The sequence below is a fragment of the Gymnoscopelus braueri genome (assembly GCF_963280865.1).
Source record: "Gymnoscopelus braueri genome assembly, chromosome: 22".
Lineage (NCBI taxonomy): Eukaryota > Metazoa > Chordata > Actinopteri > Myctophiformes > Myctophidae > Gymnoscopelus > Gymnoscopelus braueri.
In genome coordinates, this window is record NC_137624.1 from 42,378,809 (window position 1) to 42,402,149 (window position 23,341).

At 41.7% G+C, this 23,341-nt stretch overlaps 1 protein-coding gene across 1 annotated transcript in view; it reads right to left on the bottom strand.

Annotated features, from left to right (window-relative positions):
• Positions 1 to 23,341, bottom strand: part of LOC308078645 (calcium/calmodulin-dependent protein kinase type II subunit beta-like) — a 64,047-nt gene that overhangs the window by 15,736 nt on the left and 24,970 nt on the right. Inside the window, exons 6-14 of the mRNA XM_080419902.1 lie at positions 17,644 to 17,716; positions 15,533 to 15,635; positions 15,302 to 15,385; positions 13,179 to 13,273; positions 12,702 to 12,824; positions 11,890 to 11,973; positions 11,116 to 11,158; positions 7,719 to 7,784; positions 2,876 to 2,913 (exon numbers count right to left, since the gene is read on the bottom strand). Of these exons, the coding sequence (XP_080276028.1) occupies positions 2,876 to 2,913; positions 7,719 to 7,784; positions 11,116 to 11,158; positions 11,890 to 11,973; positions 12,702 to 12,824; positions 13,179 to 13,273; positions 15,302 to 15,385; positions 15,533 to 15,635; positions 17,644 to 17,716 (709 nt within the window). The remainder of the gene's footprint in view (positions 1 to 2,875; positions 2,914 to 7,718; positions 7,785 to 11,115; positions 11,159 to 11,889; positions 11,974 to 12,701; positions 12,825 to 13,178; positions 13,274 to 15,301; positions 15,386 to 15,532; positions 15,636 to 17,643; positions 17,717 to 23,341) is intronic.

Sequence of the window (23,341 nt, forward strand, 5' to 3'; positions counted from 1 at the left end):
AGAGACAGAGAGAGAGAGAGAGAGAGAGAGAGAGAGAGAGACAGAGAGACAGAGAGACAGAGAGAGAGCGAGAGAGGGAGGGAGGGAGTGTTGGGGGAAGAAAGATAGAGATGGAGGTCAACATTTTACAGGGGACCCCCTGGAACCCTGGGGGTCCCCGTACTCCACTTTGAGAACCACCACCGAGTTGCTATGAGCTTGTAGATCTGCTATTTAAAATATGTTGTTCCAGGGACCCCCAGAAGCACAGAGCGAACAAAAACAAAATATATTCAAAGATTTGCACACATTTTCCACGAAAAAAATAAATAGCAGATCTCCAAGCTCATAGCGCGGCACTCGTGCCTTGTAGATCTGCTAATGTCGGCTAATGTTCCCCTCAGAAAAGGAATTATAGGGTTCAAGTGGTTAATGTAAAAAAAAAAAAAAACATCCAATGACGCAAAGATTTGGCGGACCCCCTGTAGTAGCTCTGAGGACCCCCTAGGGGTCCCGGACCCCCTGTTGAAGACCCCTGGCCTAGAGGAAGACCAAAGAGGACATTTGTGGATGTAGTGAAAGAGGACATGAAGTTAGTTAGGAGTGAGAGAAGAGGAGGCAGAGGACAGGGTGAGATGGAGGCAGATGATTGGCTGTGGCGACCCCTGAAGAAGATCACTGAAATCTTAGCGTTTTGCCAATTGTTCGGAGGGCCCACTTGCAATACCCTCGTGTCCCACTTGTGGTCCACAGCCCACAGGTTGAGAAACACTGGTGTAGATTCAACAGTAAGAGCGTTTCGGACAATTCCAGTGAATCCGGTCAAACTGACAAATAAAGCATCTATCTAAGTAGCTTATCTAGCCTTGACGACTACACAGTCTTATGCAAAGGTTTAAATAATAATGTAGATAGCATGTTATTTAGACAGATTTTAGGTTCATTTTTTTTTTTTAGAGTAATATTTTTTTAATATTATATTGTTTAGACCAGTGGTTTTCAAACCTTTCCATATCAAGGTCCATTATTTATTCGGTATTTGAGCCACGGAACCACCATTTGATGAGATCGTAAGGGTCCATTTGGTTTCATTTTACGCCCTCAAGAGTTAAACATCTAATAAGGGTCCATTTCGTTACCAACTCTCCATCATTTAGCTGGGGACCACCTGGAACCCCCTCAAGGACCACTGGTTTGAGAACCACTGATTTAGACTGATGCTGGGTCCTTGGTTTACCTATGATCCTATAGTTTACTGAGGCACTACACTGTCTCTCTGTATTCTATGATCCTATAGTTTACTGAGGCACTACACTGTCTCTGTATTCTATGATCCTATAGTTTACTGAGGCACTACACTGTCTCTCTGCATCTGATGTATTACCTTGTGTTTCCCTTGCTTACTGTAAGTCTACTCTGGATAAAGAGTGTCTGCAAAATGGCTAAATCGTAAATCTACTCATGCACACGTCATCCACAGAGGTACTGCTGGTGGAAAAGACTTTTCCCAGCGGAAAGACACACACGCAGACATTTGCAACAATAAATATTACAAGCAAGGTTCAGTTCATTACAAACACACACACGCACACACACACACACACACACACACACACACACACACACACACACACACACACACACACACACACACACACACACACACACACACACACACACACACGGACGCACACGGACGCACACGGACGTCTACCCTGGGGTGAAATAACAACTAGCGCCAAACAAACACCACAGGAAATCAGAAAGCAATACACAAGGAGGAGGAAAAACAAGACGAAACGATGACATAAAATAAAAAAGCATCAAAGCACAATTTATTATAATAACCTGTTGATATCGGGTGTATTCGTGGTGTGAATGCTGCTACCTGACAAAGATACAGGCTGGAGGAACTAGAAATGCTATTCTAATAAGAATATGGGAATAACCATGAGCCTAACATCAAACCAATACTCCATTACAAGTAAACGTAAAAGTGCAAAGTTATTGGTATCAAAATGTACTTAAAGTACCAAAAGTAGAAAGTACTAATTATTTCAAATTAAAAAAAATATTTTCAAAATAGCAGATCTACAAGGCCGAAATGTATACAGAGCTGAAGTGGTTAATGTATGGTTTGTAATAATAATTAGAATCTACAAAGTAACTAGTAACTAAAGATTTCAAATAATTGTAGTGGAGTAAAAGTACAATATTTGCCTCTGAGATGTAGTGGAGTACAAGTAAAAGTATTGGAAATTGGACATACTCAAGTAAAGTACAAATACCTAAAACATGTACTTAAGTACAGTACTTGAGTAAATTTACTTAGTTACTTTCCACCACTGACTATAACGGCAACGACAGCGGCTAACAATGTCGCTGTGGGAACATTTTCAGAAAATTTGAAACACTGACGGCCAATCAAAATCCATCACCAGTTTACAGGACGTCACGATCAAGATCGTAACGTGCGAAACGGGTGCGTTGTCTGTCGCGTGTGAGTGTGTGAGTGTGTGAGTGTGTGAGTGTGTGAGTGTGTGAGTGAGTGTGTGAGTGTGTGAGTCCGCCCCTAGAGTCTATATGGAAGGAAAGCTCAAAATGGAATGCTGTCAAAGACAAAGTTGTCCAAAACTGTAGTTATCCACAAGATACATGAATACATTTTCAGTGCCTATATGTTAATGTTGTGCAACTGTTCAGTGGGGGCAGACACTCGCGCATATAGTGTTTGGAAAAGTTGTCAAAAATAACTTTTGTTCAACCGCAGAAGTTGTCACAGCATATGACTTTCGAACCCTCTGAATTGTAACTGTGTTGGGAAACAGGCCGAGTGATTAAAATTGAAACGGGAGGGGATTTGAGAAGAGAAGAGAGAAAGGACTTATCACCTTACCTTGACATCGACCTTCTTGTTGAGGAGACTCTTGGCTGCTGCAGAGAGACAGAAGGACACACTGTCAGACGGCAGGGCGCAACATGATCAACGCACACCTTTAGATCTGCTCTCTCCACTGACACAGTTGTTGGTCTTTACCTTCTCATAAAACCTTCTCAACGGCTTAATCCATTCAAACCCGGGAAAGCATTCCGTGTAACCACTTCATCCATTATGTTATACTTTGGCTATTAAAAAATTGCAGATCTACAAGCTCATAGCGCGGCACCAAGCTTTGTAGGTCTGCTATTTTTGAAAAATCTTGGGCATTTTGTGCAAATATTTGAATATATATATTCATTTTTTTAAGGGAACATTACTAAAATATTTGCTTCTGGGGGGGTCCGTGGAACAAAATATTTTGAGATGGGGGTCCGCGGTCAAATACATATCATTTTGGGGGTCCTTGAGATTGAAAAAGTTTGAGAACCACTGATATTATAGCAACATACGTTTTTTCAGAAAACTGTTAGGATTTAGAAGACATTTGTAGAATCCCCCAGAAGCAAAGATTCGAGTTACAAATGTTCAAAGATTTGCACACATTTTCACGATTTTTCAAAAATAGCAGATCTACAAGCTCGTCTGCTATTTTTGAATAGCCAAAGAAATCTAAAAATGACACAGATTCTTTCCCGGTCTAAATGGGTTAATGTGATACTCAGCACAACTCGTGCACCGCCGTGCGCGTCAGTGAAACAGTGAAAACACTCGACTTATACCGTCCTCCTGTTAACTGCCCTTCAGGGGAGGGGGGACAATAGTTATGGTGACGCAACTCACCCCTCCCTCACTCCCTCCCTCCCTCTCCACGCAGGCGTCACACATCGAAAAATAGCCGATCTACAAGCTCACACCGCATGGCAGTGCGACGTGTTGCAAGCTTGTAGATCAGCTCTTTTCTATTTATCAAGTATAAGCCTGGCTTCAGATAAAACAGAGGACGTTAGGGACATGAACACACGCAAAGTCTCTTTACACTTTAGATAGACTTTATGTTTTCACTAAATGATTTGTCACTTAACTCTTTAAGACCTGAGAACGCATCTGTGTGTCATTTTTAGATTTCGTTGGGCTATTCAAAAATAGCAGATCTACAAGCTCATAGCGCGGCACCGAGTGCCGCGCTATGAGCTTGTAGATCTGCTATTTTTGAAAAATCGTGAAAAATGTTGTGCAAATCTTTGAATATATATATATATTTAAAGCGAGCATTTCTAGCTAAAATGTTATTGCTTCTGGGGATTCTACAAATGTCTTCTAAATCAGTTTAAAACAGTTTTCTGAAACACTTATGTTGCTATAATATTAATGTCAGTGTCAAGGAGCCCCACAACGATATGTATTTGGCTGCGGACCCCCATCTCAAAAAAAAAATTTCCAGGGACCCCCAGAAGCAAAGATTTGAGTAAAAAACAATTGCTTTATAGATATATATTCAAATATTTGCCAAAAAAAAAAACACGATTTAAAAAAAAATAGCAGATCTACAAGCTCATAGCGCGGCACTCGGTGCCGCGCTATGAGCTTGTATATCTGCTATTTTTGAATAGCCAAAAGTATAAAATATGGATAAAGTGGTTACACAGATGCGTCCCCCGGTCTTAAAGGGTTAATCCACACCTGCACCTTAATACACACACACACACACACACACACACACACACACACACACACACACACACACACACACACACACACACACACACACACACACACACACACACACACACACACACACACACACACACACACACACACAGACAGAGCTGGGGGGATTAGAGTTGAAAGAGCATGTGGAAAGTGATGGGAGATGCAGGTATATGTCATAGATTGGTTCATCTGTATTCGGTGGGAATGGTTTAGGTCACTACAAACGGACTCATCGACGTTTCGCCGACACCAAACAGCACAGCAAATCATACTAGTGTGCAAGCCCATGAGGGTTTAGGTACTATGTATACTATACTGCAGTGGTTCTCAAACTTTTTCATGTCAAGGACCCCCAAAATGACACCTATTAGCCCGCGGACCCCCATTTGAAAAGATATGCCAAGGAACCCCATAATAAGAGAAGATTTTTACGGCTCTAGCAGTGATTCTCAACCATTTATATTTCAAGGACCCCCCAGTTTGACATGCATTAGGGCTACGGACCGCCATTTAATGGCATTTCTATCTCTGGGACCCCAATTTATATTGTAAAATCAATTAATGTAACTCTGAGAGTGTGCAAATGGAACCAAATGGACCCGTTAGGGTCCATTTGGTTCCATTTGTACACTCCCAGAGTTACAGACTCATAAGGGTCCATTTGGTTCCTAACTATCCATCATTTAGCTGGGGACCCTGTGGAACTCCCTCAAGGACCCCTGGGGGTCCCCGGACCCCACTTTGAGAACCAATGCTATACTGTGTGTATAAAGTACGTGCTTTGATTTTCTATTTTTTTTTACTTTTGAACGCTGAGATGTGGCCTTTTTTGTCAAGGTATCCATTGTGCTTGCGTGCGTGCGTCTGTGTATTACTAGCCTCGATCTCCAGGCTTTTATTGTTTCGTTTTGCTAAAAAAATAAAAGCCTGGACCAGCGCGTCGGTGCACCCCGGTATAGGAAGTGTCTCATTTCCCCCAACCAACCAGAGTGCAGTGGGCGTCGCTCGTAATGTTGTGTCGACGGGGGCGGGGGCTGACGGACAGATGGGTGAACCAATGGGATCAGGCGCATTCTCTCCGCGCTGATTTTAAACCCGCCCCCTCTATACACGAAAGCAGGAAGGCTAGTGCAGCCTAGTGTATTACTGACACTGGGCCACATCTTGGGAAACATTTCGGACATCAAACCATTGGATTGGGGATATATGACTAAAGGGTTAGTTTAAGGGTTAAAGGTTTAATGACATTCACTTTTACACCACATTCAAAGTCTTTGTCCTGGTCCTTCAAAAGTGTACAACAAGTTTTAAGTGAAAACTCCATTCCAGTGATCCATGGCAGGTGTTTTTCTCTCACATTTCTAAAGCCTTTTCAACTGCAATGAAAAAAAGAAATCTTTGCCTGCGGGTGTCGCTGGTGAGGGATTTTGCCTGTCAATCATCGCCTCTGCTCCGCCCCCCCCCCAAAGGAAAGGATAGGGGAGGGGAGGGGCGAGGAGGAGAGTGGGCGGGATTAATCGACTGTGACCTCACTGTCGAAGGGCCAAGCTCAGATTACTTTTCAGCCTAATTATTCAGAAAACCCCAGACCACAGAAAATCCACTGAATGTTCTAAGTTCAGTTTTTTTGGGTGTAATTGAGGTCATAAAACCCCAAATAAAACATTGAAAATAAAAAAAGTGAAAATGAATGTCATGATACCTTTAAGGTTAGGCATGTGTCTGTTGTATGGTTTTGTATGGTTATGTATGGTTATGTATGGTTATGTATGGTTATTGTACGGTTATGGTTAGGGTCCTACCTACAGTATATGATCCCTTGATCTAGTGCATCTCATAGCAAACCTGACGTATATTGCCTAAAGTGAAGTAAAGATGCTTACCTTGGCACACATTTCAGAAGCAAAAGAAAATATATAAAAGCAAAAAAAGCGATTAAAACAATATAGTGGATAAATATAGACATGGGGTGAGCATGAGAGCAAAGTAATACTGCAATATAGAAATACTCTGTTACAAGTAAAAGTCCGGAATTCAACATGCACTCGAGTAAAAGTAAAAGTACTCATTGTGCAGAATGTCCCATTTCCAAAGTTTCCAAATGTATATAAACATATTTTGAAAATAGCAGATCTACAAGCTCACAATGCCTCGCATCGCGACGCATGGTGAGCTTGTAGATCTGCTATTTTCAAATTGCCGAAATGTCTATAGGGCTGAAGTGGTGAATGTTTTGTGGTGATAATCAAAATCTACAAAGTAGCTAGTTAGTAACTCAAGCTGTAAAATCATTGTAGTGGAGTAAAAGTACAATATTTGCCTCTGAGATGTAGGGGAGTAGAAGTAATAGTACAGAAATTTGGAAATACTCCAGTAAAGTAAAAAATACCTCAAAATTGTACTTAAAGGTAGGGTAAGTGATTTGCTTTGGTTAAAATAAGTGTTAAATAGCTCTATATTCTGATAGTACTCATTGCTATAGAGTGTTTGTTCAGTAAAAGGAGTCTCCTTGTCTCTCCACCTCTTTATAAAACAGAAAATGCATTTTCGTTTCAGTTTCAGTTTCATTTCCAATTTTATCCAACCAGGACAGAGAACTCAATCAGGATACAGATTAAACAAGTGACATTGGAAGTGATGACACTAAGAAATGAGCAGACAAAATTGGAACTGGAACACTATACAAATTAAGCTTAAAAATGGGTACTTTCTCCTGATTGGTTGAGATTTTGACACCTACCGAAAAATGTATTTTCTGTTTATTAAAGAGCTGGAGAGACAGGGAGACTCCTGTTACTGAACAAACACTCTATAGCAATGATTACTATCAGAATATAGTATTTTAACCTTTTAACAAAATACTTTTTGTTTTAACCAAAAAATATCACTTACCCTACCTTTAAGTACAGTACTTGAGTACATGTACTTAGTTACTTTCCATCACTGGGTACCAGACCAGCCACAGCACCAGACGGAAGTAACAGCTAGAGCAGATAAGACTACACCGCCTGATTTATGCCTGGTTACGCCGCATGTTGTCACGCACCCGAAAATAGCCGATCTACAAGCTGACAGCGCGTCGCGCTGTCAGCTTGTAGATCGGCTATTTTCACCCGGTCGTGGGCAACTAAATATAAATAACTCTTACCTTGTTCCACGATGCCAGAAGTTGACGTAGGACAGACAGAAGCCGGGGCGGTCGTCTGTCGACCCACTGGTCGTGTTCCAGAGGAAGAGAGAGAGAGAGAGAGAGAGAGAGAGAGAGAGAGAGAGAGAGAGAGAGAGTTGGGAGTGAATGTTAAGTAACATTATTTGTATTATACCCTGAAGGCCGTGGACACACTGGAAGCATCCACTGACGCAAGCATACTCTGATGCACGTCAAGAGAAAAAAATAGAAAATAAATAAAAAGAGATTAGTTAGCCAGTGTTGATTACGTCGAATAAAAACTATGATGAAAAATGTTCGTCGACTACCTTTTTTTCACCGAAGAAAACTAAATAAAAACTAAGTAATGATGATTAAAACTGACTAAATATATTAACAATTTCGTCAACAAATAAAAACTAGAGTAAAATGTTAGTGAGGGATCTAGTGGAGAAGAGATCCGGTAGAACTAAAAGACGAGACATTTTATGTTTCGTTGCGCTCGGGTGTTGCGCTCTGAAAATAGCAGATCTATAAGCTCACAACGCGTCGCGCTGCGACGCGTTGTGAGCTTGTAGATCTGCTATTTTCAGCATGCAACCAAGTGTAAAATCAGCCATTACGACGCCATCAAATCACCGCCAAAATACATTATAGTCAACTAAATCAACTGTAGATTTAGTCAACTATAATCTTATGATATTTAGTCGACTAGAACTAGACAAAAACTACACAATTTCAGATGACTAAAATGGTCTGGGGCCATGACGCGCCGACATAAAACGGAGCTCTGTGAAGACGCGTCAAACTGGTTTTGACGCGTCCATCTGACGCCTCCAGTGTGTTATAAGTACATTAAAAATAAGTAATTTTTGCTGAGCCTTGTGGCCCTGGACATGACGCTAGTATGTCACAGGAACGTACCCCCAATCCAACCCTTGATGCAGAGTGCCAAGCGACGAGGCATTAGCCAGATTCCATTCCCCAAAGCTCGGTCACTCGCTCACTCTCCTCGCTTCCTCCACTCACGCCTAAGCCCCGCCCCTGCGAGGAGCCGAGGATTATTTGTGAGGACGAGTGGTCGAGTGGTTGCCGTCAAAGGATCGGACTGCACTGGGTCCGTCATTTCAAAGCGACAGAAAATTCCGCGATCACTTATGACGTCTCAAACAGCTGGACCAGAGCCGTGGATGAAAATATACATGCATAGAATAATATGCAGGTATAGAATAATACAGAATATAAGAATAAACAATTCATCAATGTGGATGGCCACATTGTTATCTTTATAGTTAACATTTTGTGCAAAGCCATTTATTCCTGAAATAGTGAACGAAGCGCCAGGATGATTAAACATTTATGAATTAAATCCTGACCCGTCCCTCTTTTTGCTCTTACAGTCCCCAGACCCCCACCCCCCGCAGCAGTCCCGCACGGCACTGCTGCTTATAACAGCCACCGTATATTACAGAGTATGTCTGACTCTGAATTACATCATTCATGCAGGGTAGCCATACGTCCTCTTTTCCCCGGACATGTCCTCTTTTGGGGGGCTGTCTGTGGGGGTTTCATAAAATCCTTCAAATGTCCGGGGTTTGAGAGTTTGGGTGATATCCCTCCTGGGACGAAGAAAAAAGAAAAAAACTCAGACGATTTTGTGATTTTGCTTGATATTGTTTGATAGCGAAATAAATCATGACTGATAGACATGAAAGAAGACCCTTCACAGCTAATAGAGAATTTTAAAATTTAAGAATCGGTTCAGAATTGAATGAATACGGCTATAGTTAAAGCGTAAAGTGTCCTCTCCTATATTCAGTCTATATATAAATACAATACATTATTTTAAACATAATCTTTGTCACAGTAATTTATAGTAGTCCATGCACTGCATTGAGACATGCAAGGAGAGAAATGAACTATCAGCTTTTGAGACAGAATAAGTGTGCACAATATATTACTATGTATATAATTGTATTATACTTTATATCGTATTGTTGCGTCTTTTCAGTCAATTTACACTGTGTGTGTGTGTGTGTGTGTGTGTGTGTGTGTGTGTGTGTGTGTGTGTGAGATGCGCAAGTGATCGGCGGGGGCGAAGGGGGGGGGGGGGGGGGGAGGCAGCCGGTGGTTTCGGGTTTCAAGCATTGTTTGTGTGGCCACATGTGGAGGAGGACCATGTATACGTCACGGGAGAAGGGAAAAAACAAAAAAAACGTGTACACGTGATGCGGAAGTCTGCCGCGGAGGAGCTGTGGAGAGTGGTCGAGCCTACACTTGATGTACACTCGCTAAATGCGGAAGTAGAGAGCCTCCTCGGCTCCTCCACTCGCCTCCACTCGCCTCCTCCAAGAAGCAACTGAGTAATTGGAATTTAGCACATCCGGTTTGGAGTCGAAGTGACCGAGTGGGAGTGAGCGAGTGGCCGAGATTTTCGGGTTTGGAATCTGGCTTAAGGGTCCCACTTTTCGACCCGGCCGGGGGAATTGAACCCCGACCTCCCAATCTCAGGGCGGACACTCTAAGCACAAGGCCACTGAGCTGGTATTGTTATATTAAACCACTGTTAAATGAAGCCCCAGTTATATTAAGCCAGTTTAATGATGCATGTGTCTGACTCTTGGAGTGTGTACAAGTACAAGTGTGGTAAAACAAAAATGACCAAACAAAACCACTTATTTGCCGAAGCACATGTATAGCTGTGATATTTAGGATTTCACATAGGGCACACTTGGCATCACAGGTGTTTCACTCAATTAGGCCCAGACGAAGCGGGCCACTGTCCAACACATTGCCTGCCAAAAACGTTTATAAACTTTTTGAGAGTTAAGCTATTGCCTGCCAAAAACGTTTATAAACAAAAATAATAAAAAATAATTTAAAAAAAAACATTTTCTAAAATTATTCTTAATTTTTTGGGTTTTTCCGTTTTTCCGTTCTTCACAAAGAACCAGGAGATAACGCGATCCAAAGATTTGCTGCTCCATTCACTTCAATGTTAAAAAATAAACGGAGAAATATTTCACATATTTCATGTATTTTTGAGTGAAATTCAAACGTTCAAACGTCAAACAACAAAATGTCAACGAGGTCGCGATGACCTCTTTGACATTTTTGAAACCACACCTGAAAACCTTCAGCGATTAGCAACCATCAGGGGATCAATCACACTGGAGATAAATATTCTGTGACTACTTGAAAAAAGGTATGAAATGGTTAAAAATGCTGGCAGAGGCTGCAAACTGTTTTAGAAAACCCCCCCTGGCAGTTCAAGTGTTAAAGCTACACTTAACACTTTTTACATTCATCGTCTCTGAGCTGGTGGATAACAAACTGAACCCAACGGGTATACAGGAACTAAAAGTTACTCGCTTAATTGAAAATAAGCCACACTCACTGGAGAAGTTCCTGGACACCAGCATGGTGGTCAGGATGGCGCCCTGCATTACAAACACACACACATAGACAAAGGGTGACAGAAAGAAGGTAAGGAATGAGATGTCAATGAAACGCCTCCATTTGTCTCTTCTCGGTGAAAGAACCACAAACCCTGAAAACAAAGATTTGTGCCGAGACCAAACCGGGCGCGATACCGTCACAGGACGGAGCATAAATTATAACGTTGGTATTGAAATGACGTTCTCTTATATCAGTGGTTCTCAACCTTTTCAGGCCGCGACCCCCAAAATGATCATATTTGAACTGGGGACCCCCCAAAATTGTCATATTTGAACTGGGGACCCCCCAAAATTATCATATTTGAACTGGCGACCGCCCACCCTGACGAGCACTTGGAATTGTAGGAGTTGAGGCATTACATTTAGTTTGACTTCCACAGCTAAATATTGTGAGGCGTTGTGAGCTTGTAGATCGGCTATTTTCAAAAAAAATTGCCTCTTTCTTATAGAAAATTTAGCCAATGTTTGATCAGTTTTTATAGTAGGCTAGTTTGTTGATTACTTTTGATGCAGTAATGGTATTTTTTCTTGTCTTTTTTCTCTTTTTTGAGGTATTAAAAAGGTCTTAAAAGTCATTAAATTGTCCCTTCACTGTCATCTGGGGACCCCCCCAAAATTATCTGGGGACCCCCTGGGGGTCCCGACCCACAGGTTGAGAACCACTGTCTTATATGACGTTATACTTGGATGAATCTTGGATATTTTGTGCAGACCTTGAGTTTCCTCCTGGCGTTGAACTTCTTCAGACACTCCACCGTCTCCTGCCTGTGTATCATAGAGGCCACCGTTGAACGATTCTGTAGACACACACACACACACACATAGAGAAGCACAAAAAAAGCAAGACGTTAGAAGAACCAACACACAATGCTTCAGTTATTGTGGCAAATCAAGACACTTTACATATAGAGCAGAGACCCAGCAGCAAGCATTTGGTGACAGTGACAAGGGGAAAAAAACTCTTATTGCTTTTGGACTATTTGGGGGTTAGGCTACGGTCACACCTGCACAATGCACATGGTCTCGAGCTTGTATCGGCTTCAAATCAACGTTGTCTCTACTTGAGGTGCCCTGGCACATAGAACGCATAAATGCAAGGTGTGCGCAGTGCCAACAAAACGCCCCATTCCGTTTGCAAAAAAGCCTTCGTCTGTTATTGCTGTTTTTACTCTGCTGCGCTAACGTCCATTTTTATGTCAGTGCTGTGTACACTGTATTTTACTGTACATTATATATAGTCCAAGTGCAGTGGGTCAGACAAGCTGTTGTTTTGTTTAGTGCAGAACAGCCTGGTTGTCTGCTACTCCTCTTCTAGCCCAGGGCTTCCTGTCTGCTCACACTCTTGTTTTGTATCTTCATCGTGACAATAGTATTAGCATGTTTTCATTTTGCTACCTTTAGCTGTATCTCCATTTTCTATATCTGTCCTCCGCCTCCTTCTGTACTGCTCTGTCTGTCTGTCTGTCTGTCTGTCTGTCTGTCTCTGTGTGTGTGTGTGTGTGTGTGTGTGTGTGTGTCTACTCACATGCACCCATGGGTGTTTGAGTGCCTCCTGTGCTGTGATCCTATTGGATGGATTGATGGTCAACATCTGGTTGATCAGGTTCTTGGCCTCGGGCGTCACTGTGTCCCATTCTGGAGAGGGGAACTACACACACACACACACACACACACACACACACACACACACACACACACACACACACACACACACACACACACACACACACACACACACACACACACACACACACACACACACACACACACACACACACACACACACACACACACACACACACACACACACACACCATTTAGCAGACACTCTTTATTCACAGAGACTTAGAGTAAGCAAGGTAAACATGAAATGCAGAGACACAGTGTAGTGCCTCAGTAATCTAGGATCAGAGGTAAACCAAGGACCGAGAATCAAGAGGTACACGCGGCACAAATAAAAGGAGAGAGAGAGAGAGAGAGATAGAGAGACAGACAGACTCACATCATAAGCTCCTGCTTTGATCTGCTGGTAAAGTTTATGTTGGTCCTCGTCCCAGAACGGAGGATATCCCACCAACAGGATGTACAGGATTACACCTACAGAACGCACGCACACGCACACACACACACACACACACACACACACACACACACACACACACACACACACACACACAATTTACTACAGTACATATACTACAAAATTAAATGTTGAAATGAAGATATGGGGGGGGGGGGGGGGGGATACCAGGAGACACAAATCGTGATTTGTTCAATGCATAAGGGAGCTGGGGTCCGGGGACCCCCAGGGGTCCTTGAGGGAGTTCCAGGGGGTCCCCAGCAAAATGATGGATAGTTAGGACCAAACGAAAATGGAACAGCATGGGTCTCTAACCACAGAGTTAAACTAACATTGATTTTACAATATAAATTGGGGTCCCAGAGATAGAAATGACATTACATGGGGGTCCGTAGCCTCTAATGCATGTCAAACTGGGGGTCCTTGAAATTAAAATGGTTGAGAATCACTGCTAGCCTGGTAAACACCCCCTCCCTCCGGAAATCTCATGCATTGCATTGCATTTGGTTTCAGGAAGGAGGGTCTGGGATTGCTCACAGAGTAAAGCTGCCCGAACCGCTGCGCATACGAACCAATCAGCGGCTGCTAGGGGCGGGATCATCCAATCACCTGCCTAGTAGCTTGAAAAAATAAAACTCCGTCTGTCATCGATTCTGCGCCCGGAGTCTCAGATGCAATACGCTGTGAAACAAAATGTGTGTCGCAAGCTTCTTTCATTTGACGGAGTGAGGTTAAATCACTGCTAGAGCTGTAAAAAAAAAATCTTCTCTCACGGGGGTCCCTGCATGGAGTATCTTTTCAAATGGGGGTCCGCGGGATAATAAGGGTCAATTTGGGGGTCCTTGACATTAAAAAGTTTGAGAACCACTGGTTCAGAACCATCATGTACTACTCAGCACTCTGGACAGCTCACAGTTCATGTGGTTCAGGACCAGTGTTGATTTTGACAACACATTTTTGATTTAGTTTTAGTCATATTTTAGTAATTCTGAAATGTTTTTAGTTTTAGTCTAGTTTTAGTGGACTAAATATCATAAGATTATAGTCGACTAAATCGACAATTAATTTAGTCGACTAAAATGTATGGCGTCATAATGGCTGATTTTGCACTTGGTTGCATGCTGAAAATAGCAGATCTACAAGCTCACAACGCGTTGCAGCGCGACGCGTTGTGAGCTTGTAGATTTGCTATTTTCACAGCGCAACACCCGAGCGCAACCAAACATAAAATGACTTGTCTTTTAGTTCTACTGGATCTCTTCTCCACTAGATCCCTCCCTGACATTTTAGTCTAGTTTTTATATGTTGACAAAATATATTTTTCAATATATTTAGTCTTAGTTTCAGTCGTCATAGCTTAGTTTTTATCTAGTTTTCGTCTGTGAAAAAAAGGGAGTTGAAGAACATTCTTCGTCATAGTTTTAGATCTGTCATCTGTCCACTGCACTACTCAGCACCATGGAGAGCTCACAGTTCATGTGGTTCAGAACCATGGACAGAGCTCATCAGCACTACTCAGAACCATGGACAGAGCTCATCAGCACACTACTCAGCACCATAGACAGCTCTACTCTGCTCTAAATCTAGCATTGCAACTAGGCAGCAAGCATCCGGTTATTAAAATTAAGCCAATAGCCTTAACACATTGATTGCCAAGATCAAGTATACTTGTTCTTTCAAAAAAGAAATCAAAAATCAAATTTTTAATTTTTAATTTTTCTATATTTTTTATTTTAAATTTGATTCAAAGACCAAGGAGATATGATTTTTCGAAGATCTAGACTCCTATCCACTTCCTTGTTAACTTAAAACTTAAAAATTCTGTATCTCGGCTCCTGAGTACTTTTTTTTTTCTCAATGAAAAATATCTGGCAATAAACTGCAAAAAATCTGAAATAATTCTGGCAGTCAATGTGTTAACAGACTATTAAAAGTTAAAAGTCTATGATTGCAACCCACAGTTTACCATATATTACTGTATTATTGTGACTAGAAAAAAGGCTGGGGAAGCATTACTATTGTGTGTGTGTGGAGGACTCACTCACCACATGCCCAGATGTCTACAGGTTTACCGTACGCCTCCTTTCTCAACACTTCTGGAGACAAATAGCCCGGAGTCCCTGCGAAACCTACACACAGACACAGAAAAACATGTCAGATCAGTGTGTGTGTGTGAGTGTGAGTGTGTATGCGCATGTGTAAGTATGTGTATGTGTATGTGCGTGTGCGTGTGCGTGTGCGTGTGCGTGTGCGTGTGCGTGTGCGTGTGTACATACCAAACCATGCCTGCTGGTCCCCTTGCACCTCGATAGCCAGTCCAAAGTCAGCCAGCTTCACCGCGGCGTTCTTACACTTACTGGCCAGCAGGAGGTTCTCTGGCTGCGTGCAACACAACAGGAACACACACTTCACCAGGCCTGTCACCAGATATTACATCATCGCCCCCTGATACCAGCTATCCGGGCTCATCGCAATTGTATTTTTGCATTAATCATTTCCAATCCGTCTGTATAAAAACAGCTGGATGAAATAACAGAAGTGTCATATTTTTCGTTACTATCAGGCAGAAACCTTGTATGTCCAAAACCCTTCCTTTTTTTCTTTTGTTGATATTTTCGGGTCTTTTTCTGCATTTATTTGGGTAGTATAGCGGAGAGTGAAGGGAAACGGGGAAGCATTAGAGCCTATATGTGGCGTGCGCCACATCAAACCGTTCCCTTTTTATCATTAGGATTTAAAATGGTGATAATAGCGAGACCTACAAGCTCACAACGTGGGGACGCGTTGTGAGCTTGTAGGATCTGCAATTTTTCACTATTTCTGGAAACATTTTCAAAGCGTCTGTCTGTGGGTTTTATAAAACATTGAACCAAATAAATAATAATAACTACATTGGATCCTTTGGAACAACACAGGATTTTTCATTTCCTGAAAAGCACGCGTTTTGGGACCAGACAGTGACGATAGGGGTTGAATAAATGACCCATTATTAACGCCCATTAAACAGGCCCCGAATGTGTGAAATCTTTGGAAGCCGTTTTCTGTGCTTTGACTATTCTGGTTTAACAAGAGTCAAATGACTGTTATTATCTTAAATAAATATTTCCCGATTTCAATAAATGACACATCACTTGAAAGCTTTCATAATCTGTAAAAAAGCTGAACAATTGCCATGGCCCCCTTGTGGCCCAGAGCATTGCATTCAGTCACATAATAATGATATCATCAGAATAGTGACAGGAAAGCATCAAGTGAATGACATGTACAGTACAGACATGACCTCAGATCTCTTCACACTTGACCCTGATCTTTCTCGGTAAAGTCATGTTTTCCCCCCTCATTGTCCTGCCTGATTTGTCTGTTTTGCCTCCACTGAATTGACAGGTGTGAAATGACACCATTTCACACCTGGCACACAACCCCCCCCCCCCATTTCTCCATGGCAACAAGGCTTTCCTGGACTTCCCACTGACTTCCCACTGAAGTAACTGGACTCTAACCCTTTGAAAAGGTCAGAGGTCTCATCTGTAACAGTACAGTCCAGGTTAATACACAGAGCACATGCACAGATACTGTACTGTCTGCGCGACAGGCACAAACACATGCTAGCACCACGCGTAACAAACACGATGCTAATTACTGTGCTACAAGCAGTACTTACCTGTTTTCTGTACACAACAGACACGCACGCACACACACACACACACACACACACACACACACACACACACACACACACACACACACACACACACACACTTGTGACAGCTGCCCATTTTTAAACCCTGATACTAAAGTTATACTTACTGTAGATTCTGATTCAAACCTATAACCTCTGAATGCATAACCCTAAACCAGTAATTAAGTATATTTTCTCAAGTACTGTGCTTAAGTACACTTTTAAGCTATTTTTACTTTACTGGAGTATTTGCGATTTTCAGTACTTTTACTTCTACTCCACTACATCTCAGAGGCAAATATTGTACTTTTACTCCACTACAATTATTTGAAAACTTTAGTTACTTTGTAGATTTTGATTATTATTACAAAACCACTTCAGCCCTATTTAAACTTTGTCAATTTGAAAATAGCCGATCTACAAGCTCACAATGCGTCGCTTCGAGACACTTTGTCAGCTTGTAGATCAGCTACTTTCAAATTATTTTTATACATTTTGAACTTGTGAAACAGGACATTCTGCACAATGAGTACTTTCTACTTTTGGTACTTTAAGTACATTTTGATAACAATACTGTTGGCCCTCACAAGTATAATAATACAAGTGTCACACACACACACGCACACACACACACACACACACACGCACACGCACACGCACACGCACACGCACACGCACACGCACGCACACAACCAGCAGATCACTCACCTTGAGGTCTCTGTGAACGACCCCCATCTGATGGCAGTGCAGCACAGCCTCCAGGATCTGCTGGATGCAATGACTGCATGCAGACAGCAGGGGGAGCAGGTTAGTCTGAACACATTCACACGGCCAACAACCTAAACTCCAGACTCATGCATCAGGCAGCGATGCCTCAGCATTAGTGCGCATGCTACGCCGCGCGCGCGCACACACACACACACACCCCTATAACGCACACACACACCCCTACACGCACGCACACGCACACACACACACACACACACACGCCTAGCATAGAGAGATTAAGACACGTTTACTGTGTATTGTGTCATTTTATACACAGCAAAATCCTCGGTGTTGGTTTAACTCAGAGAGAAGTAATGATGGATCCTAAAAGTGTCCATTTCTATACTCTGAGTCAAATTAACACTGACATTCCTGTGTGTGTAGGCACGAGTTCAAGCACCAGTATGCGCACACGCACACACACACACACACACACACACACACACACACACACACACACACACACACACACACACACACACACACGGCTCCTCTCTCCATTGTAGAGGAGGCTGGCGGTGGAATATTGATGGAGACAACCTGCTATTTTCAAGAAATGTTTTGAACGTCAAGTCTGTGTGTGGGGGCCGTGCACTGCTGCTCTGTGCGTGTGCACGGCTTAACCTAGAGAGTATCGTTGCTGTCGGGCAGAAAACTCTTATCGCCATTATTCTTATGTTTTTGCATAAACTATTGCCCTTACTTTGTCATACTATATGCAGCTCTATCACCTGCACACTCCTGGAACTGCTGCATATTGATACGCTAATGTACCTGTGTCTCTGAGACATGATCTCATATTTGTTTGTTGTTTCTTATATCATTATTATTTCTTCTCTTACTTAATATATTATTACGTTAAAATATGTTGCACAATTGTGTTTGTGGAACAAGTCCCCCCAACAACAACTCGGCTGCTTGTACTTGTATAAGTCAGTGACAAATAAAATCTTCTTGATTCTTGATGCTCTTTAGGCATTTGGCAGACGCTCTTAATCCAGAGCCATTTACAGTAAGCAAGGTAAACACAAGGTAATACATCAAATACTGTACATAGAGACAGTGTAGTGCCTCAGTAATCTAGGATCATACCGTAGGTAAACCAATAACCTATCTAAACTATCTATCCTTAGACCTATCAGTCTAAACATTGTAATATAAAAAATATATATAATATGTAGCCTACATTGAAACTATACAAACTATAGGATGCCAGGTCTACAGATGAACCTGGCATCTGTCTAAATAACATGCTATCTAAATGACATTTTAACCTTTGCATAAGCCTGCATGCCCTTGATTCTAGTGTCACCCTAAAGTAGCAAAACTATTGTCATGAGGCGCACATGTGGCGCATTGTAAGCCTTTGTTTCTTCTATTTTTGCAGTTTTATTGGAATTTGAATCCTGAAAAGTACGTTGTAAGTAATGTTTTTGGGCATATGAGGTTTCCACCCGACAGAGTCCATATGAGTTTGTCCTGTGTTGTTATTTGTGGAGCATCAGCAGAAGCAACACATTGTGATCATCAGGCTTTGAAGCACCGCTTTTCTCCAGTGGTGGAAAGTAGCCAAGTACATGTACTCAAGTACTGTACTTAAGTAAAATTTTGAGGTATTTTACTTTACTGGAGTATTTCCAAATTTCAGTACTTTTACTTTTACTTCACTACATCTCAGAGGCAAATATTGTACTTTTACTCCACTACAATTATTTGAAAACTTTAGTTACTAGTTAATTTTTAGATTTAGATTATTATTTGATTATTATTACAAAACATAGAGTAACCACCTCAGCCCTACATACATTTCGGCCATTTGTAAATAGCAGGGGCTTGTAGATCTGTTACAAATGTCATACCATGATACCTTGTGAAACGGGACTTTCTCCATAATGAGTACTTTTACTTTTGGTACTTTAGGTATATTTTGATGCCAATACTTTGCTTACCGGACTTTCACTCGTAACAGAGTATTTTCTACATTGCAGTATTGATAACTTTACTTAAGTAAAATCTACTGCTTCTGTGTTTATATTCCCACTAACAACAACACTAGTGGTGACTGCTGACACATTCATGCCGTTGGCACAATGTGTCTTGAGAGATTTCTTTTCACCTGACAGTGAGGAGTCTCACCAGGAGGAACAGAATGTTCCACAAACCCTCTGAACACTGAACACTGAACAGGGACGCTGACCAACTCCTGCACCAGGAGAGTGTCTACACTGCAGAGATAGAGATCAGCTGGCCCAGGCAGCCTGCTTGTGTTTGTTGGAGCGCCCGGCCGAGCCAGAGGTTCACCGCAGAGGATTCAAAGTCAAAAAGTGCTGTACTTTGAGGTATTTTTATTTTTTCACTTTAGTGGAGTATTTCCAATTTTCAATACTTTTACTTCTACTCCACTGTATCTCTGAGGCAAATATTGTACTTTTACTCCACTACGATCATTTGAAAACATTAGTTACTTTGTAGATTAACATTGTTATTACTAAACATACATTAACCACTTAAGCTCTATATATATTTAGGCTATTTGAAAATAGCCGATCTACGCTCACAACGCGTCGCGATGCGACACGATAACGCTGTTATTTTCAAAATATTTGTATACATTTTGAAAACTTGAAATGGAACATTCTGCATAATGAGTACTTGTACTTTTGGTACTTTAAGCTTTAAACTTTAAAGGGTCTACACCATGAATTTCATTTTTTTGGGGTTTTTTAGTATTTTTTTGGGCTCCCCAGTGTCTCTTGTACCCCAAAAAATATTTTTTTTTAACATTCAGTCATTCATTCTCATTTCAGAGATTTTCAGAATGGGCGTGTCTGAACAGGCCATTTCAGAATGTGCAACGCAAGTGATGTCACTTGCATTGCCATTGCATTGATGCTGGCCAGACAGAATTGCTCAGTAGCCCCCCCTGCCCAAGAGGACGTTTTGGTATTGCAGCTGAAAGTGCTGTATAAGCCAGAGACAATTGACTTGGGATGAGTATATCTGAGTGATGATTTAGGCTCAAACCTTTTGAAAAAGGTTTGAGGGGGACATACACCATATGATATTAAATATCAATTTTTGGAAAAAGGTTTGAGGGGGACATACACCATATGATATTAAATATCAATTATTATTTTTTTATTCATGGTGTAGATCCTTTAATTTTTATGTCAATACTTTTGTACTTTTAAGTAAATTTAGAATTCCTGACTTTTACTTACTAGTATTTCTACATTGCAGTATTGATACTTTTACTTTAGTAAAAAAAAAAATTGTGAGTACTTTTTCCACCACTGGAAAATAGCCAATCTACAAGCTCACAATGCGTCGCTGTAGATCAGCTATTTTCAGTATTTAAATTATGTTTTCAATAGAATGAAAAGATATGCCTAATAAGATAGTCTAGTCTCCGTGGCAGTGAGCAGGAACTTTAACGAACCCCGTGTTTCCCAGACAACCCTCATCTCTATTTTTCAAACTCTCTGTGTCCTCTATACGCCCTTGTCTCGCTTTCACACGCACACACACACACACACACACACACACGCACACACACACACACACACACACACACACACACACACACACACACACACACACACACACACACACACACACACACACACCACACACCTTGTCTGTTAAGAAGCTTGGTTCATTATTAGACAGTTCTACATCACTGGTTCCAACCAGTGTTGGGGGTCCAGGGACCCCCAGGGGTTCCTTGAGGGCGGTTCCAGGGGGTCCCCGAGCTAAATGATTGATAATAATAGGATCCAAATGGACCCCTTACAGGTCTGTAACTATAAGAGAGTGTAACGGGTCCATTTGGATCCATTCGTAAACTCCCAGAGTTTTAATTAAATGACAACTTTGTTTTTTTTACAACCAAGGTTTATGTTTTAGCTTGTAATTAAAGTAAATCATATTTTTTTTACAGTGGGCGGGGGCATTCGGGCAGGTGGCTAAATATGTATTTGTTTTACACAATAACCCGTCGATTTCTTTATTAATATTTACAGTAGCTCTTCTAGCCCCCAATAAAGACCACAGGATTTTTTATGGTGTAAAAAAAAAGACACATTTAGATACCTGCCCGAATGCCCCCGCCCACTGTAAAAAAAGATTGAGAAAATTGCTAAAACTATAGAAAGCAGTAAATGAAAAGTTTTTAGCACTCATCTTTTATTTACTTTAATTACAAGCTAAAACATAAACCTTGGTTGTAAAAAAAACCAAAGTTGTCATTTAACACTGAAGATTTAATATTAAGACCTGGAACGCATCTCTGTCACTTTAGATTTCTTTGGCTATTCAAAAATAGCAGATATACAAGGTCATAGCGCGGCACCGAGTGCCGCGCTATGAGCTTGTATATCTGCTATTTCTTTTTACACGTGAAAATATTTTTTTTATATTTTTTTCCGATTTTTCTTTTAGGATTTTGAAAATGTTTATAAGCGGCCTCAGGTCTTAATGGGTTAACACAACAGATTTGTGGTGCCAAAGATCAAAGAAGATGATATCTAACAGTGGTCCGTGTGACTGTGGAGCCTAATGCATAATATCACACTGAAGGGTCCTTGAAATTAACAAAAGGTTGAGAATGACTACAGAAGTGCATCAAGACTGTAGAGATCCAAAAGCAAAAGCTATTCAAACAGGCAGACGGGCACACAGACGGGCACACAGACGGGCACACAGACGGGTAAAGCACAGGCAGGAGGAGGTGAGCACAAACACAAAGACCGAACCCCTTGCATCCAGGGTTAGAGGAAAATGCAACCCGGTGGTGAGAGCAGCTGTTGGGCCGCGGGCCCTATGTTCCTCCAGTTCAATATGTAGGTTTGAATGTTGCCGCTTTGCAGGCTATAGTCTAGCTGTTATATGTAGCTCAGTGGGACTCAAAGTGGATTCCAGTGGACTCTCTGGGATCCTTTAGCGTTATAGTCTCGCGTCACCAGACAACCATTCCACAATCTCCGACGAATGCTATATATATATATATATATATATATAGAGTCTGGAACTACACATCCCAAAATCCGAGGAAGGGAAGAAGTCATTTTCTGTTCACGGAAATATATTTTGTGAATATTTGTTTTTAACCACTTAAACCCGGTAACCGGAGTCCCTCAGGGCTCAATACTAGTGTCTTTTCTGTTTTTTGTTTTCTGTTGTTGTGGGGAACGCTTTCGCTGAAAATAGCCGATCGACAAGCTCACAATGCGACGCGTTGCGTCGCAGTGTGAGCTTGTCGATCGGCTATTTTCAGCAAAAGCGTGCCCCACACCACCGACACTCACAACGCGGCCGACGCTACCGACACTACCAACGCTCACCGACGGCTCACAACACAACTCGTCACGTTGTGAGCTTGTCGATCTGCTATTTTCAGCAAAGGCGTTCCCCACACTACCGACGCTGGGGTTTAAGTGGTTACATATATTTCAGAATTTCAGAATTTCCATTTCTAAAAGCAGCAAAGCTACATATGCTTAGATTATTTTGATTTATGTTTGGACACATTTGCGTGACTGTAAAGACGAAACGGAAGCGGGGAAGAGGAGGAGGAGGAGGAGGAGGAGGAGGAGGAGGCGTCACGTCTGCTTCTTTATCCTCTGATCATTTCAGAGCT